Genomic DNA, 15,293 nt, shown 5'->3' with positions numbered 1-15,293 from the left:
GCCTGGCTTCATGATCCGGTTCTTTTCCATTCTCAAAGAATTTACCTTGCAGGCCAACATGAACAACAACCCAAACGGCGGGGTTATGACCAAGAATATGCATTTTTCATCTTATGCTTCCAACTAGAAAAGTTTGTACCATCGAAATACGGACCTCTACGGTGATAGTTTCCTCACTAGATGCCATACTATCCTAGGTTGTAAAACCAATGCAATGGAGACCAAAGCTCTGATACCACTTGTAGGATCGAAAGTAGGTCTAGAGGAGAGTGATTAGACTACTTGACCAAATAAAAATCTAGCCTTTTCCCAATTTTAGTTGTAGGAAAGTTTTATCAATTCTACCAAGTCAAGCAACGTCCTACACATGCAAGTCTAAGAGTTGTGTAGCGGAAAGTTAAGACTTTGCATATAAATGTAAAGGAGGGATAAGAGATATCAAATGCAATTAAGACACAGAGATTTTTGCATGGTTCTCATAGGTGGTGGTATCATACATCCACATTGATGGAGACTTAAACCCATAGAGGGTAACGGCTGCGCGAGTCGACAAAGGGCTCCACCCACAAAGGGTCCACAAAGAAGCAACCTTGTCTATTCCACCATGGCTTATGCCCACGAAGGACTAGCCTCACTCAGGATAGATCTTCATGAAGTAGGTTATCTCCTTGCCCTTACAAACTCCTTGGTTCAACTCTACATGATCTTGGAGGGTCCCAAGTGACACCTAACCAATCTAGGAGACATGACTCTCCAAAAGGTAATAAATGATGTTGTTGATTATTAACTCCTTGCTCTTGTGCTTCAAAAGATAGTCTCCTCAAAGTCAATCACTCTCTCACAAATTTGGCTTGGGATAGGAGAAGGATTGGAGTGGAAAGCAACTTGGGGAGACTAGAAATCAAGGTTCAAATGGTTGGATTGGAATGCCTTGATCTCAACACAAGTGTAGGTGGTTCTCTCTCAGAAAATGGATATGGGAGGTGTAGTTTTGTCATGGTTGCTCCCTCTAAGATTGAGAGGTGGTGGAGGGGGTATATATAGCCATCACCAAAGATCTAGCCGTTACAATATTTATATAGAACTCGGTGACATCGAAAGTAAATCTCAGTGGGACCGAACAGTGCAAAAGATTCGAACGTTAGACGTTTCGGTGAGACCTGATGAATCCACTCAGTGAGACCTATATGTGATGACCTAAGAAGATTCCTCATCTTGGTAATTCTGATTGTTTTAACTCGATGATTCTGAAGTGAAAGCAATGGTTACAGAAACTTGCACTGCACTTCAGTGGGACCGAATGCCATTTCGGTAGAATCGAGTTTCTAGGGTTTGGCTTCTAGCTCTGTCTTGGGTAACTTGGTGGATCCAGATGTAAGTGTTTCAGTGGGATCGAGTTTGACTTGGGGATTTGGATAGATGGAAAATGAGAATGTTGTTGAGGGTTTTTGGAGCAATAATATCTTCAAGCACTTGACCAAATGACCCAGGATCAAAAAGCTCATCCCCTTTTAATAGTATTGGATTTCCAATGGAGTCAATGTGATCTTTGATCACTTGACCAAAAAAAGTAGAGTCTTGAAGCTTTTGCCAATGTATATCCTTAGCATTTTGAGGGGTCCAGAATCACATGTCCTTGCCATGCCATTAGTTCAATGCTATATATGTTGTTATTAATTACCAAAACTACCGAGGATTAGATGCACTTTCAGTTGTCCATAACCGGAGACACGACTAATCATGATCAGTTTATACACTCTGCAGAGGTTTGTGTACTTTATCCGTGATTCCCGATCACACCTTCCTGCTCCTAAACTTCACTTGTGAAGTAGCTAGGTAGATTAAGACGAGACTTTTGGGAGTAGTAGCCCTCTGAGAAAAGGCAGACTCAGTCTGGTTTCCCTACATGCAAATCTACATCTGGTGGTCACGCCCAGGAGGGTTCCCACGACTTACTTGGTGCAGACAAAGCCCATATTGCCTAACGGTTACACATGGAAGCTACTCAACTTTGAACTCGTACAGTCCCTTTGATACCTGGGTGGCAATTCCCACCAATGACTACTGATGACCCAATCGAAGCCAGTCCACCTAGATCGATTCATTAATTAAGTAGTAGTTCAATAGTTAACCATAAGTAATCTTTAATGTGATCCCAATCCATGTTATAGCAGCTAAGCAACTAATCGTTGGTTACAAGATTAGGGTATAATGGACCTACATTCTTTCTACTGGGTTCTGCCAAGCATAAAGTAAATCCTATAGGGGTTTCCTAGTTGAAAACAAGTACAATCTGTGGAAACAAAGGTTATGATCAAAGGTTCCACTTGCCTGGTATTGACGATTCTTCAGTCTCACAATCTTGATTAAGTTTACTCTTCGCTCTCCGTACAATCTATCATAAGTAAAGAGTAATCATAAACAACTATATAATACAAACAAACATACAAGTGTTGTGCATGGTGTCAGTGTCATTGTGTTGTGAGATCATTTGTCAGTGTTAACTCATAAGAGTTTGGAAAACAACATGGTGGTTGTTAATTGGAATACATGTGACATGAAGCTTCACATGCAGTTTCAAAAAATAGGGTCCATCACATAAGCAGTATGCGATGTCAAGTTGTGGTTTGTCAGATCCATTCAGACAAAATCTCATCAACACAGACATGGTCTACGAATCTTGGATAGCCAATTTCATGTTCAAGTTCGAATGACGATTCAAACTAGTTGATCTTTCATGAGCTTCAATACACTAAGTTTCTGAAAATAATAACTTGGTCTGGCTTCCAATTCAATTTAGATTTGAATTATGGTTCGTCTTGTTTGAATTCAAATTGAATTGAGTTCACAATGAATTTGGTTTCACAAAGTTAAATTTAATTATGAACTATTTCATAATTGACTAAGTTGGTTCAATTTATCTTAGTACAATTAATGCTTTCCTAAAGTCAACTACAAATCCAATACAATTACTAAAATTTATTTATTTGCATTCAGGTTTAAACTAAAGTTAATATAAATCCCCAATCATTTACTAAGTGCAAATAGTTCTCAAATTTTACATAAGTTTGAACAAAATTCAACTTATGTTTAATTTCCTAAAGTCAATTATTAACTCCAACATAATTACTAGGTTTAATTCAATTCACTAAGTCATATTGCAAAAGTTTATTCAAACTAAACCTATGGTTTTAAAGTCATAACCAAACTAGTTGGATTTCATTCAAATTAAATTCCCTAATGTCAAATAATAATCCAAATTATTTATTAAGTTCATTTTAAGTTTCTGAACTAAGTTGCAAATAAATTATTGTAATAAACATTTTAAATTCAAAGTTAACCAAATTGTGGTTTAATATTGTGCGAATTATGGCTGCTCTTAAACTATATTTCAAATCTAATTTTAATTTATTAAAATTGGACTATAGTAGCTAATTCGAAACTACAATTCTCTAGGTTCATTTTGCAAAAAGAACCAATTTCATTGGATTTCTAAAATGCATGTTATGCCCTATTTAGATTCAAATTCATTTTGTTTGAATTTAAATTTTAAACTATTCTAATTCTAAATTTTAGTAGTCTAGGTGAAAGTGCATTTCATGAGGGTCATTTTGCAAAAGGAATCACTGAATTTGGATCTATGGATAAAGAGTTATGATATAATGAATATCCAGGTAATTTTTTTGCAACTGCCTTTTTTATTTAAATTAACTGATTTTTCTGTGGATAAGGTTTTGGATAAGGCTGTGATGTGGCATCTTTTGATTGGCTGATGCGATTCAAATAAGTGATCTAATCGTGTCCGTGCATGTGAGATCGGATGGTGCGGGTGGGTCTGGAGCTCACTAGGCAACTAGGTCGCCGGAGACGTCAAAGACGGCAGCGCGTCTTCGAGATTCGTCGGGGAGGTCGCCCCGATGGTGCGGACAGCACGGACGGGCACAGTAGTTCACGGGGAGGACGATGGTGGTCCTGGATGTGGCTGGGGACGACAGAGATGGCCAGGGCGGGGTAACCGGAGTGCTGCAGACAGCGGAGGTCATCGGGTGTGGACGCGATGCTCGATATGGTACCCTTCTGGTCAAACAAATGGGTAAACAAGGCGCACATAGGTGCGTCAGAGACAAAGAACATGGCGAGGGGGTCCAGTGTGTGCTCACCTCACCAGAATCAATGGCGCGGCGGTGGAGCGCTTCGGCCTTCGGTGGTCGTGGGGTTCCATAGGCCCTTGGTTATGCGGATGATGTCCAAGGGACTCGCCGACGAGCGGCTGATCAAGTGGTGGCACTAGGCGGTCGCGAGGAGCTGCGGCTTGACGGAATTCCACCGGCAAAATTCTAGGTCAGAGCGGAGCTCGGGGGTCTCGACGGCGGTAGCCTGATGGCAAGGGGTGTCGCGCCCTTGGGCAAAATGACATGGGCGATGAGGCGGTTAAATAGACATTGCGTGGGGGTTGGGGTGCATGGGGAGTGTGTGGGTGTAGTTCGCGCGTCGTGAGCGGCGCAGCGGTTGGAGGTGAGGGATGACCCTGATTAGTGGGGTCCACTAGTGAGTGGGTGAGAGAGGTGAGAGAGGGGCACGGGGGTCGGCTGGGCTAGCTAGCTCGGCTTTGGATGGTTTTTTTAATTCTTTCTGTTTTCTCTTTTTCTTTTTTGTTTCTTCTGTAAATTCACATAGGCTTTGTATTTGAATTTTCTTCAAACTACAAACTTGCTCTAAATTCAAAAGGGAACATTTGTGACTGTGTCAACATTTTGCTTGGGAATTTTGGACATATATTTTCTACACTTATTATTTCCTTTTGAATTTGGTTTACAAAACAAATGTGCTTCAAATCCAATTTGGAAAATTGGCAGAAGGTCAACAGATCATTTGGACTTATGAAATTCCTTTTCCTGCCAAATAATTGCAAAGCCCTTTTTAAGAATTCCCTCTTGATTTCAATTGGCTCCAAAATAAATCCATCTCAAAAGTTTAGGGAACATTTTTATTAGGCTTGAATATTACTTGGGACTTATTAGGGATAGCCTTATGCCCAAATAAATATTTCAACTGCCCACCTAATTTTGGGATTCAAAATTACTCCCAAAAACTTTTGGGGTTCATTCTGTTTTCCCAATTTTCAAACAAGGGTTTCAAAAGTGGACATGGGGTCCTTGATCCTCTAGGTGAATTCAAATAGAGCAAACAATTCCAACAAGCAACCAATCAATCAAGAAATTTTTAGCTAACAAGCAATCAAGCAAGGGGTTTTGTTGGAAAAAATTAATTCCCGGTGAAATTTTCAACATACCAGATTTTGAAAAAAAAAACTGGGATGTGACAATGGCGCAAGGGTGATCTAAAGTTCTGTTCAGCCATGAGTCATTGCCCCCATTGTTTCCCTAGAATAGCACCGCTACCCTGGTGCTGGTTTTCAAAACCCCGTTGACCTTGCCATCTTTGGGGTTACTGCCATTCTTCCATCGTTTGTTCCATCAGTTCTGCCTTGGGTTTTTGTTGCTGCTGAGTACCTCGGATGTCCCGGAGTCATCGCTATGGCCCTTTTTCTTGGTTAGCCAGTTATCCTCCGAGACACAGAACTTGGTCATCATGACCATATGTGTGGCCATAGTCTTCGACCTATAATGCCTGAAGTCTCTAGAGAGCCAATCATCATTTATGTTGTTCCTGAAGGCAGCAAGGGCCTCCGCGTCATCGCAATCATCGATTTCATTTTTCTTCTTCAGGAACCGAGTCCAGAACTTACATATGGACTCACCTGGTTTTTGTTTGATGAGGGCCAGATCATCGACGTCAGTAGGTTTAACATAAGTTCCCTGGAAATTTGCCAGGAACTTGGAATGTAGAGTTGCCCACGTGTTGACCAAGCCCAATCGCAGTGTGCAACTAGTGTCGGGCTGAGCCCTTAAGCACGAGTGGGAATTATTTTATGCCACACAAATCATCATCGTTCTCCATGTAGATGGCAAGGATACATTCCTCCATACAAACAGAGGGATCCCTGTTCCCATCATATTTATCGCAATTACTAGTCTTGAAGTCGGGAGGGAACTAGTGAGCGATCACCCGACCGGAGAACACATGGTGGATACATCACCGGTGGGTATCCTCGACCGCAGACTACGTCGATCTTGCTGCGTATCGTCATAGTCACCCTCCTCATTGTATTTGGAGAAAGAGTCCTTACCCACTTGGCCTTCTAGCGTAACCGTGGTGTGAGCTTGGAAAAAGTCTCCGGGCGGCACCTAGGTTGATAGATTGTCTGAGAAGGTTCATTCTCGGGCGGGATCGGGTGTTCAAATTGGGGCAGTAGCTCGTTTTGGACTTACTCCGTGTAGCCGAGCTGCCCTTGTTGTGCAATGCAACAGGGCGACGTGTCGTCGCCTTGGGAGCATGTTTGCCCTTATTGGTCCACCGGCCCTCCTGACAGGGAGGCCGGTCTCCTGCACCTCGGTGCAGGTTGTTGGCCCAGGCGTGCATGTTTGGAAACCATGCCATGGCTCATGGTGGCAGCCATGTCCTTGAGCAGGTTCCTACCGTACTTGGCGTCTGCCTTGTACGTGCCATACTTTCTTTTGTTCAGCTCCTCTTCAGCTCGGAAGAGCTCATTCCCGCGGTCCCTAATGAACTGCTGCCTCCTCCCGAAGGCATTGCTTCTCAATGGTTATCTTTCGGTTGTACTGACCAGTCTTCTCCTTAATGCACCATGGCGTGGGTTGTTGAGTGACTTGGTTAGTATGTCCACATCCTCGAGACCAAGGTCGTTTTGAGGGTCATCCACGTTGTTACGTGGGGGACCTCCAAGGCCCATTGCCACCGTTATTGGCGCTGTTACCGTCACCATTGTTGTCATCACAATTATCACTGGTGCGTGGTATGTCGACCATGTGGATGTTGTAGGTCGAGGTCGCCGTCCAATTACCTTAGGTTGTGGTGGCTATTGGCGAGTTGTCAGTAGACTCACCGACCTAGTCATCCATGTCTTCGGTCTCGTCCATGGTGCCTTCCAGGATGTCGGTCAGATCTTCGATTTTAGCAACAAGATGGGTGGTGGGTGGGTTGAAAAAATTGATTGTACCCGGGGATTTCAGATCTGATGGTACACCGAGACTGGGTCATCCAATGTTACAAGCTTCTAGAACTGATCTAATACCTTGTCCTCGGGAAGTTTCTCATGCTCCGCCTACGCCTGGTCTGATACCGAAAACTTGGAGAGCGGCTTCAAGGTCCGATCTAACATCGACCATGGAAAAGGTTTCGCGCGTTCCTGCTAAGTGTGATCCGTGGTCGGGACCAGGACACCGTCACTGTCGTAGAACATTTTCATATATATCTATCATGCAAATCTTGAAACCTATGCCCATGAGGCTCGGGGGCCCTAGTGGCAGGCCTCGAACCTAACTTACTGAATGCGCATGCTCACCATACTGGTAGGAGTGAGGCATCTCTTCTGGTAGGTGTTCAGGGCGATGTCTTGGACCTTGTGGACGACGCGTAATAAGATTGTTAACGAGGTCTTCCTGTGTCGTGCTGCTGACTCTTGTGTGTTAAATTGTTAGATTTTATCCGATGATTGCACCTGCTCTATAGGCAGCGGGCCAGTGATGTTGCCCCAACTGATTTATTATTTAGTTTCCTTGTATTTGAATAATTTATTGTATGGACTTGGTTGGTGCTTTATCTATAAAGTGGTGGCGAAAAACTATTTAGAGAAATCTTATAAGTACGATTGTGCATATATATGTAGGGTATGTATATGAAGAAAAACAACTACTATTCATTGAAAGGATTGAAACACAAGAAAGGCAGGGAATGCATGTTATCGTTTGTACATTCTGGTATCACTTATAGGACAAAACAAACAAAAGCATAGCTATACACAATGGTAGAGATAGTGTTGACGTCTCTGCAGTATTATTGCCTATTTTACCTCTAGATGTGACATTCCTTTCTATCTAGATTCTAGAACCATATGTATATACATCTTCACGAAGAGATGGCTTTATCTCTAGGGCCTCCATGTTGGCAGAAATTACATGCAGCGGGGCCAAGGGATGGCTGATCTCACAGCCTTGAACCTGGCCTTATTCATTCACCCATTTAGATTTCAGATAAAATATAAAAATATATCATATATATACACACGTCATCACGCAACCTAGCTTTCCATAATTAAGCCAAGCAAGTCATCCATGCTAAGGTAATTGGTTGGTTGCTAAGCATGCATGTTTGCATCAACTGGTACGTGTTGCTGAACATGCAACAAAATTATACAGTGAACCAGCATTCCTGATCTCTCTGCTCATTTTTTTACCTTGCAAATCATATATATAAGGGTAGGGGCAAGCAAACATAACCATAGCAGCTTAATTGCTAGTGTGCCGATTAATGCTGTTTCAGCTGCTTTGGAAATTAAACCTCTTCCTTCCTCAAGCGTTGAGGTGGCTAAGCATCCATGGAGGCAGGCCTCCAATGCGAAGCTGAGCCTGCTGCCCCGGCGCTGCTGCTGCCGCCGCTGCCGCCTCCCCACCCATCGTCACTGGCGGGTAGCTATTGCATACACAAGAAGATGAACTGTGCATATTATTACATGTACACATAGTATCTTAAGTGAATTGTCAATGTATGCATGTACATACCAAATGTTCTGTTGAGGGGCATGGGCCTGCTGATCCCTCATCATGAAACTGGAAGATGATGAGCTGGTCTGGGCTTGGGGTTGGTTTTGGGTATGGGTCTGGGTTTGGTGCTCCCACTGCATCTGTTGTTGTTGTTGCTGCTGCTGCTGCCTGCTGGCCGCCGCCTTCTGCCTCTCCACCAGCTAGAGAAAATTGAAGGATCAGATCAGCAACGAACAGTGGTTAAGTAATTATAGGTGCTTTGTTTGCAGCTTAATTACTTCCTTCTGTAGGGCCTTGTTCTCCTCCTGCAGTGACCTCTCCTGCAGCATGCAACCACAGTATGAGATGAAACTAGCTATATCTTAATGAAAGGTGGATCGATGATAATATGTTTGGTTGTTACCTTCTTCTGTAGCTCAGAAATGGACTCCATCATAAGATGGCTCTGCAAATAGAGGGAAGTTTGCAGTTACAAATGATCGGAAACTTTATCACATTAGAAATTATACGCCAGATAATAACATTCTCAAAAGGCCAAAAGGAAAGGGTTTGCAACAGAATGCAAGGACCACATTCACACATGTAATGCTGGCATCTGACGTCCACCTCAGTCCAGTTAAGACTTAAGACAGTTCGGGTGGGCTACTGAATCTTAGAAAATAACAACCTTTCTCGATCTGATGTGCTTCAGTGAACTCTCCAGCTGCTGCTCCAGTTGTTGGAGTTCTTTGAGATTCAGAGAATCCAGATCCTCTCCCATGAGGTGCCTGCAGGATAATAATCCAGTTGCTTTAAATCATCTTAATTCAGCAGCTCATACTGCAAAATTATATGCTAGTTCCACAATTATTCAGAATTCAAATCGCAATTCAATACTCATTATTACTTGTGACATTTTTGTATGGTCTCAATCTTCGCCTTAAGTTTCCTGTATTCGTGGCACCAATTTCCCTGTACAGGAAAATTATTTTCTGTCAGAGGTAAGCAAGTACAAGAATGAACGTTCCTTTGTATGAACTAAGAACATCTTTTACCGCTATAGAACCACTCTCAATATGCTTATACAATGTGAGTAGATGGCAAGGTAATATGAAAATGAACAGGAAACTGTTGACAAAGTACTCCCTCCTTTGTTTATAAGGTGTGCATGCATTTTGAGTCTAATTTTACAGTGGTCTGATTTCTAGGCCGCATAACTCATATGATTGATCTAGTTGATGGTCAAAGTAAATCTCAAAATCCGTGCGCTCCTTATAGACCTGAAAGGAGGGGGTACATAAATAAGGCTTCCAGTTTTGGAGAAGTTAACATTTACCTTGGGGCACTCACACTTGCACTTTTGTCATGTCACTTCTTGCATTTTATCACAAACAATGATACTAGAACAGCAGACATGTAGGAATAGCAGAAATTTACCATAAGATGCTCTTAACTGTTATAACAGGTTTCAGCCATTGAAGTGCAGGAACACATTAATAATGTTTCTGATATTCAGTATTATGAAGCAGCAGCATCTACCAAACTAGTCCTAGGCTTTTTGTGTAAAATAATCATTAAATCATTGCCTAGAACTATGTTTAGGTTCAATGTGCAGTAAAAAATTAAGTGAAGAAATGAAAATCAGTATTCGCATGTGGATCTGAGGTACTAACAGCAAATACTTGACGGATTTGATTTATTTGGATGGAGCGAAGAGATGGACATTGCAAGCAAGGAAATTAATTAAAAAAATAGAAAATGTGGAAAAATAAATATATTACGACATTGACTTTGAACTTTTTATATCATGGTCATAACAAAGTTTATCTGAGAATTTTAGGTTCAGCCAAATTCCTAGCCATCAAGCCATGTCTACTTGTTTACCATAAAAATATATTGGGTGTAAACCAGATTTAATAATTCCCCCTCTCCCCATATCCCAATCAGAAAATAACCAAAAAAAAGTTGGACCCTTCGGAACATATAGCGACAAAAGTTCACACACCATACAAAATTAAAATGAAAAACCTATAACCAAATGTACTCCGTCCGGAAATACTTGTCCTAGAAATGGATGTAATCCATTTCTAGGACAAGTATTTCCGGACAGAGGGAGTAGTTGTTTTATTTTAAGTATTTATAAGCAAAATAATCCTGCCCTTTCTTAATCATATAGTTGATAGCAGACAAAAATATGGTAAGAACGATGGTCGATATTTTCATTTTATAAATTACTTATTTTTTGTGAAGATAGAAAAACCTAACGAAAAAATAATACACGGAGGGGTATCTTGCTGCTTAAAAGCATAAATTAGCTTGCGTCCGTAGCTTTCTCAGCCATCTGCTACTTCAATAACCTTCTCTTACAATCCAAATTCATGTAAATTCCATATGAGTACAAAAACATATGCAACTGTGTCACCCATGGTTGGTTTACAATGGTTATGAAAGGGCCAAATACAGGTAATGCGAATATAAGGGCTATTTTGTGAAGCTTAGGTAGGTTATGTTTGTGGCAAAACATATAATTTTGATTGATTTGTTAGTATCCTATAATGTATACATACAATATTTATTTTACAGAATTTATAGTTAAAAATATTGTCTGTGATGTATTTATGACTGATCTAGAGGAGACGCTAGTTTCATATAATTTCATGCATCCCACATATTGTGTATTATATACTGCATGCTATTATTATTTCTATGTATAGTGGACATCATTCAAAGATGATGAATACACATGCCATCGATGATCTCTTCGTTCATCTACCTAGGTGGCCAAATTTACTAAAAATGTGAAGGTAGGATGATATCCAATACCAGTTTAGAAAACTCTTCTAATGTTTACTAGGTTCTTTTCATCCTTAGTAAACGATCTTATCTGCCTGTAAGTTTGCAACTAGAAATTCATCCCCACTTGTATTTAACATAGGTTGCCGAACTAGAGCATCCACACATTACAAGTTGTCTTGGTGAGACAAAATCCGAGATAAAGAGGATTAACCAGTTTAAGGACGTATGAATGCTACACATTTCGAAAGTTCATCTGTGGGTCGACAAAACCCCTTTTCACATGAGGAATGTTAAGCTATATAGTAGAGTATCCTAAAGAAATGTAATTTAAAGTCATTAACATAAAATGTAAGGTGATTCTGAATTTCTCAAAAGGTATAATTATTCATAACTAATTTTCTCTGTTTGGAAAATCCAACAACAAGAAGGTTACTTCAGATATGATGTTTATGTGAAGGAGATATGCTGAAATGCTTGTGCAATGTAACATGGGCAACCTCCCCGATTCAAAATATATGAAAGCAGCAAGAGTAATCATCATAATAGTGATAGCAGCAAATTGCTTATACCTCACTTTCAGATTCAGCTGAAATAAGAGCCTTTTCAGCATAAGAGTAGCGCTCATAACGTTCAAGAATTTTGTCCATGCTGCAAGGAAAACTCACACCATATCAGTCCATGCCTTTTGGGGATAATCAAATCCCGGTCCTTTGCAACGCATAATTAGTAGTACTAATTAGTACAATGCTTAAGAACAATTCTTTGAGTACTAATTATGCCTTGGAAAATCAGTACAAGGCTTGGCATTGTATGGGAGTACAATGCTTGGCATCCTTCTAATTCAGAAACCAGCACTAAGAAGCATACGCAAGTTATTTTTGCAAGAAAATAGAATAAATGCAATAGCTTATCACAAACCCCCCAAAAAAAGAGCCATATGCCATGGCCCGAGCAATCAAAAATAAGAAATTCCCAACAAACTCCAGATCTGAAGTTACTGTTTGGACTGACAGTGCTCCTTTACTGTTCAAAATGTAGTAATATCACTCTTGATTGCCCTGGAAGCAGGATGCCAGCTTCAAAGCGTGCACACATAAAACATATATCTCACCCATCTTCAAGAAAGCAGTGACGCTGTATAGAACCATGAGTCCGTGATAAAAGGAATACATATAGCACACATGTGATATCAAGGTTTGTGGATAATGATTGAAGCATTACAGAACATGCATGCATGATGCTGTAGGAAAAATTTATCAACAACGAGTTAAATGGATGGCTGTAGCAGCAGTACCGCGGGAACTGGATTGCGATCCTAAACTGAACAATTGCAGTGGAACCTTATAGAGCTGGCTACTTCTGTTCTTGTAAAACAGCCAAGGTGATAGGTTGCACCACCCCCCTTCGTAGTTTCATACATAGAGAATATTACATACTGTACTATACGCAACAAAAGAAGAAGCTCTTAATCCGTATGCTTGTACGTACGGTCAACACAATATCCCATCATCTTGAACCTCACTATTTCTCGCACACGAAAATATAGACTATAGAGATGTGCAGCCTATTTATCTGAATTATCTAGAGAGAGAATTAATGAAGGGGTTCCAGAAGCCTTAAGCATTAATTCCTTTACTTCTCCCAGAGAGAGGCCAGGTCGTCTTGTATATATGTGGCACGATAGGTACCCATGCCTTATATAGACATATATATATCTCAAAGAGGGAAGAAAGAGATGAGATGCAACGGACATATATGTATATTGGAAATAAAGCACTTGAAAACAGGCATAAATGTGCCGACATACATGCATGCATACTGTTACCGTACGTACGAGTCGTTGCACAACACAAAAACTGTTGTACACGGAATTGAGAGGGGCTAAAGTATATGTTGTGTTACAGCAAATGGTTTCATCATTAGCGATTTGCAAGGTAAGTACATCGTACACCTTTATTTAGAAGATTGCAAATTGCTCCCTATCAATGAACAAAGCAAAGATCTAGTACTACTGTACTGTATCTAGCTGGTCTATCTATACCAAATAAAACCGAGATACTAGCAAAGATTGACCTAGAGGGTAGCATCAAAGAGGAAAAGAGGGAGAAGAAATAAATAAGAGGAAAGAGAAGAAGATCAAAGAAGAGCCAGATCCATCCCACTGCTTGGCAAGAACCGAAGAAGAGTAAGAAGAGGGATTTTTTTGGTATAGTTTAACAAAGACGTACGTAGCGATGTACCATGCATAAGTCGTGTTCACTGCATGTTTAGAGAGGCAGAAGAAGATGCGAGGCGATTAATTCAGCGAGCTCCGTCCACTACATGCATGTCTGTCACTGGCTCACTGCCCAGCTCACTCCTTGGAAGCTGTGTTTATTATTGATAGTTAAAAAAAATGAAAACACGCATGTGATTTTTGGTCACAAAGAAAAGCCAAATCACTGGACGGGAACTAGAAAGAGAATAAAATACTCGTTGTAGTACAATCGAGTCTAGAACGATGTGGATGAGGAAAGGGACAAAAATCATCTAATTACGCGCGGGGGCTGGGGCTGGGTCAGTATAATCTAATCTGCCTTCTCGTGTCACATACATATTAATTGTCCTAGGCAGGCTATAGGTGAATGTGAATTAAAGAAAGAAAGGCGGCCGTGGATCCCAAAAAAGGAAAGGATCAGTCGGAGGCAAGAGGAAAAGGCAAAAGTGGGGAGCACGAGAAAGGAAATCGGAGAAGCCGAGCCAGCTAGTGAGTGAGGACTGGGGAGAAAATCAAATCGTTACCCAAATAAGCAAGGAGCTGCAGCAGCAGCATAAAATCATCGCCTGTAGCACACAAACTCAGAATAGGCAGGACTGGGGCTAGCAGTAGAAACAAGTGAGAGGAAGCACATGCGGTACGGACACCAAACCGATGAGCACATGGAGATGGATCGATGCCAGAAATGGCAAAGCCGACAAGGAGCTTTTCCGGCGCCATGGCATCAAAGGCCAGAAACGGCAAGAGCTACGATGCAGCTGGCGGAGGAAGAGCCGAGCGTACGGCGGTACGGTATTACCTCCCTCCCAATATGTATGTATGTGTGATGCAGCGGCATGGGCATATAGCAAGCAGAGGCAGAAATGGAAATGGATCGAGATGGAAGCTAATATAGGCGTGGGTGGGGAGCTACCTGGAGTCGGTGGCGTACTCATAGAGCTTGCCTTTGGGGGAGAAGACGATGACGGCGACCTCCGCGTCACAGAGGACGGAGATCTCGTGCGCCTTCTTCAGGAGCCCGTTGCGGCGCTTGGAGAAGGTCACCTGCCGATTTATCTTGTTCTCTATCCGCTTCAGCTGCACCTTGCCGCGACCCATCCTGATTTCCCGATCTAGCTGTCGGCTCTTGTGTCTATGGCGCGCACGGCGACCGGGGTGGGAGGAGGCGAGACGTCGCTGGCTCGCCGCGGCGGTGAGGGGAGATGGGATGCAGCTTTAAAGATGGGAGAGGAAGAGGATGGATGGATTTGTGGTGTAATTGGGGGAGGGTGCGATCGAGTGTGGTTCCGGGCCCCGTATGCTGTCGAGCGCCTATTGGCTGAGACGCCTAAAATGGCCCCACACGCTCAGTCTCAGTCTCTCTTTCTCTCTCTCTCTATTGTGTTTAGTAGTAGTAGCAGCAGCGGCGGCAAGCACATAAAAAAATGGCAGCGCAGCGCAGGTTTAACTCCTCCATCCATCGTCCCCATGTGTGATGGGTCTGCACCTCGTACGGTCGAACCCAAACGCAGGCCAGCCCCTCTTCACTTCTTTTCCTTTCTAAATCTGCCTTTGGGTATCTCCGCTTTCTTGTCTCTTAGGTTGGTCCCTCTTTCTCTCTCTTGACTGGAACCTCTTTGACTGGTGGGGAAATTACA

At 42.0% G+C, this 15,293-nt stretch overlaps 1 protein-coding gene across 1 annotated transcript; it reads right to left on the bottom strand.

Annotated features, from left to right (window-relative positions):
• Positions 1-8,090: 8,090 nt before the first annotated feature.
• Positions 8,091-15,014, bottom strand: LOC109734652 (MADS-box transcription factor 15-like). The gene is made up of 8 exons (XM_020293853.4): positions 14,570-15,014; positions 11,969-12,047; positions 9,511-9,575; positions 9,292-9,391; positions 9,028-9,069; positions 8,903-8,944; positions 8,643-8,824; positions 8,091-8,553 (listed from the first exon to the last, which is right to left on the bottom strand). The coding sequence occupies exons 1-8, from the start codon at positions 14,752-14,754 to the stop codon at positions 8,433-8,435; spliced, it is 816 nt and encodes a 271-aa protein (XP_020149442.1). The 5' UTR covers positions 14,755-15,014; the 3' UTR covers positions 8,091-8,432.
• Positions 15,015-15,293: the final 279 nt, after the last annotated feature.

This window comes from Aegilops tauschii, chromosome 2 (genome assembly GCF_002575655.3).
Source record: "Aegilops tauschii subsp. strangulata cultivar AL8/78 chromosome 2, Aet v6.0, whole genome shotgun sequence".
Lineage (NCBI taxonomy): Eukaryota > Viridiplantae > Streptophyta > Magnoliopsida > Poales > Poaceae > Aegilops > Aegilops tauschii.
Note: the sequence above shows the minus strand (reverse complement) of the source record. Positions and strands in the feature narration are given on the sequence as shown.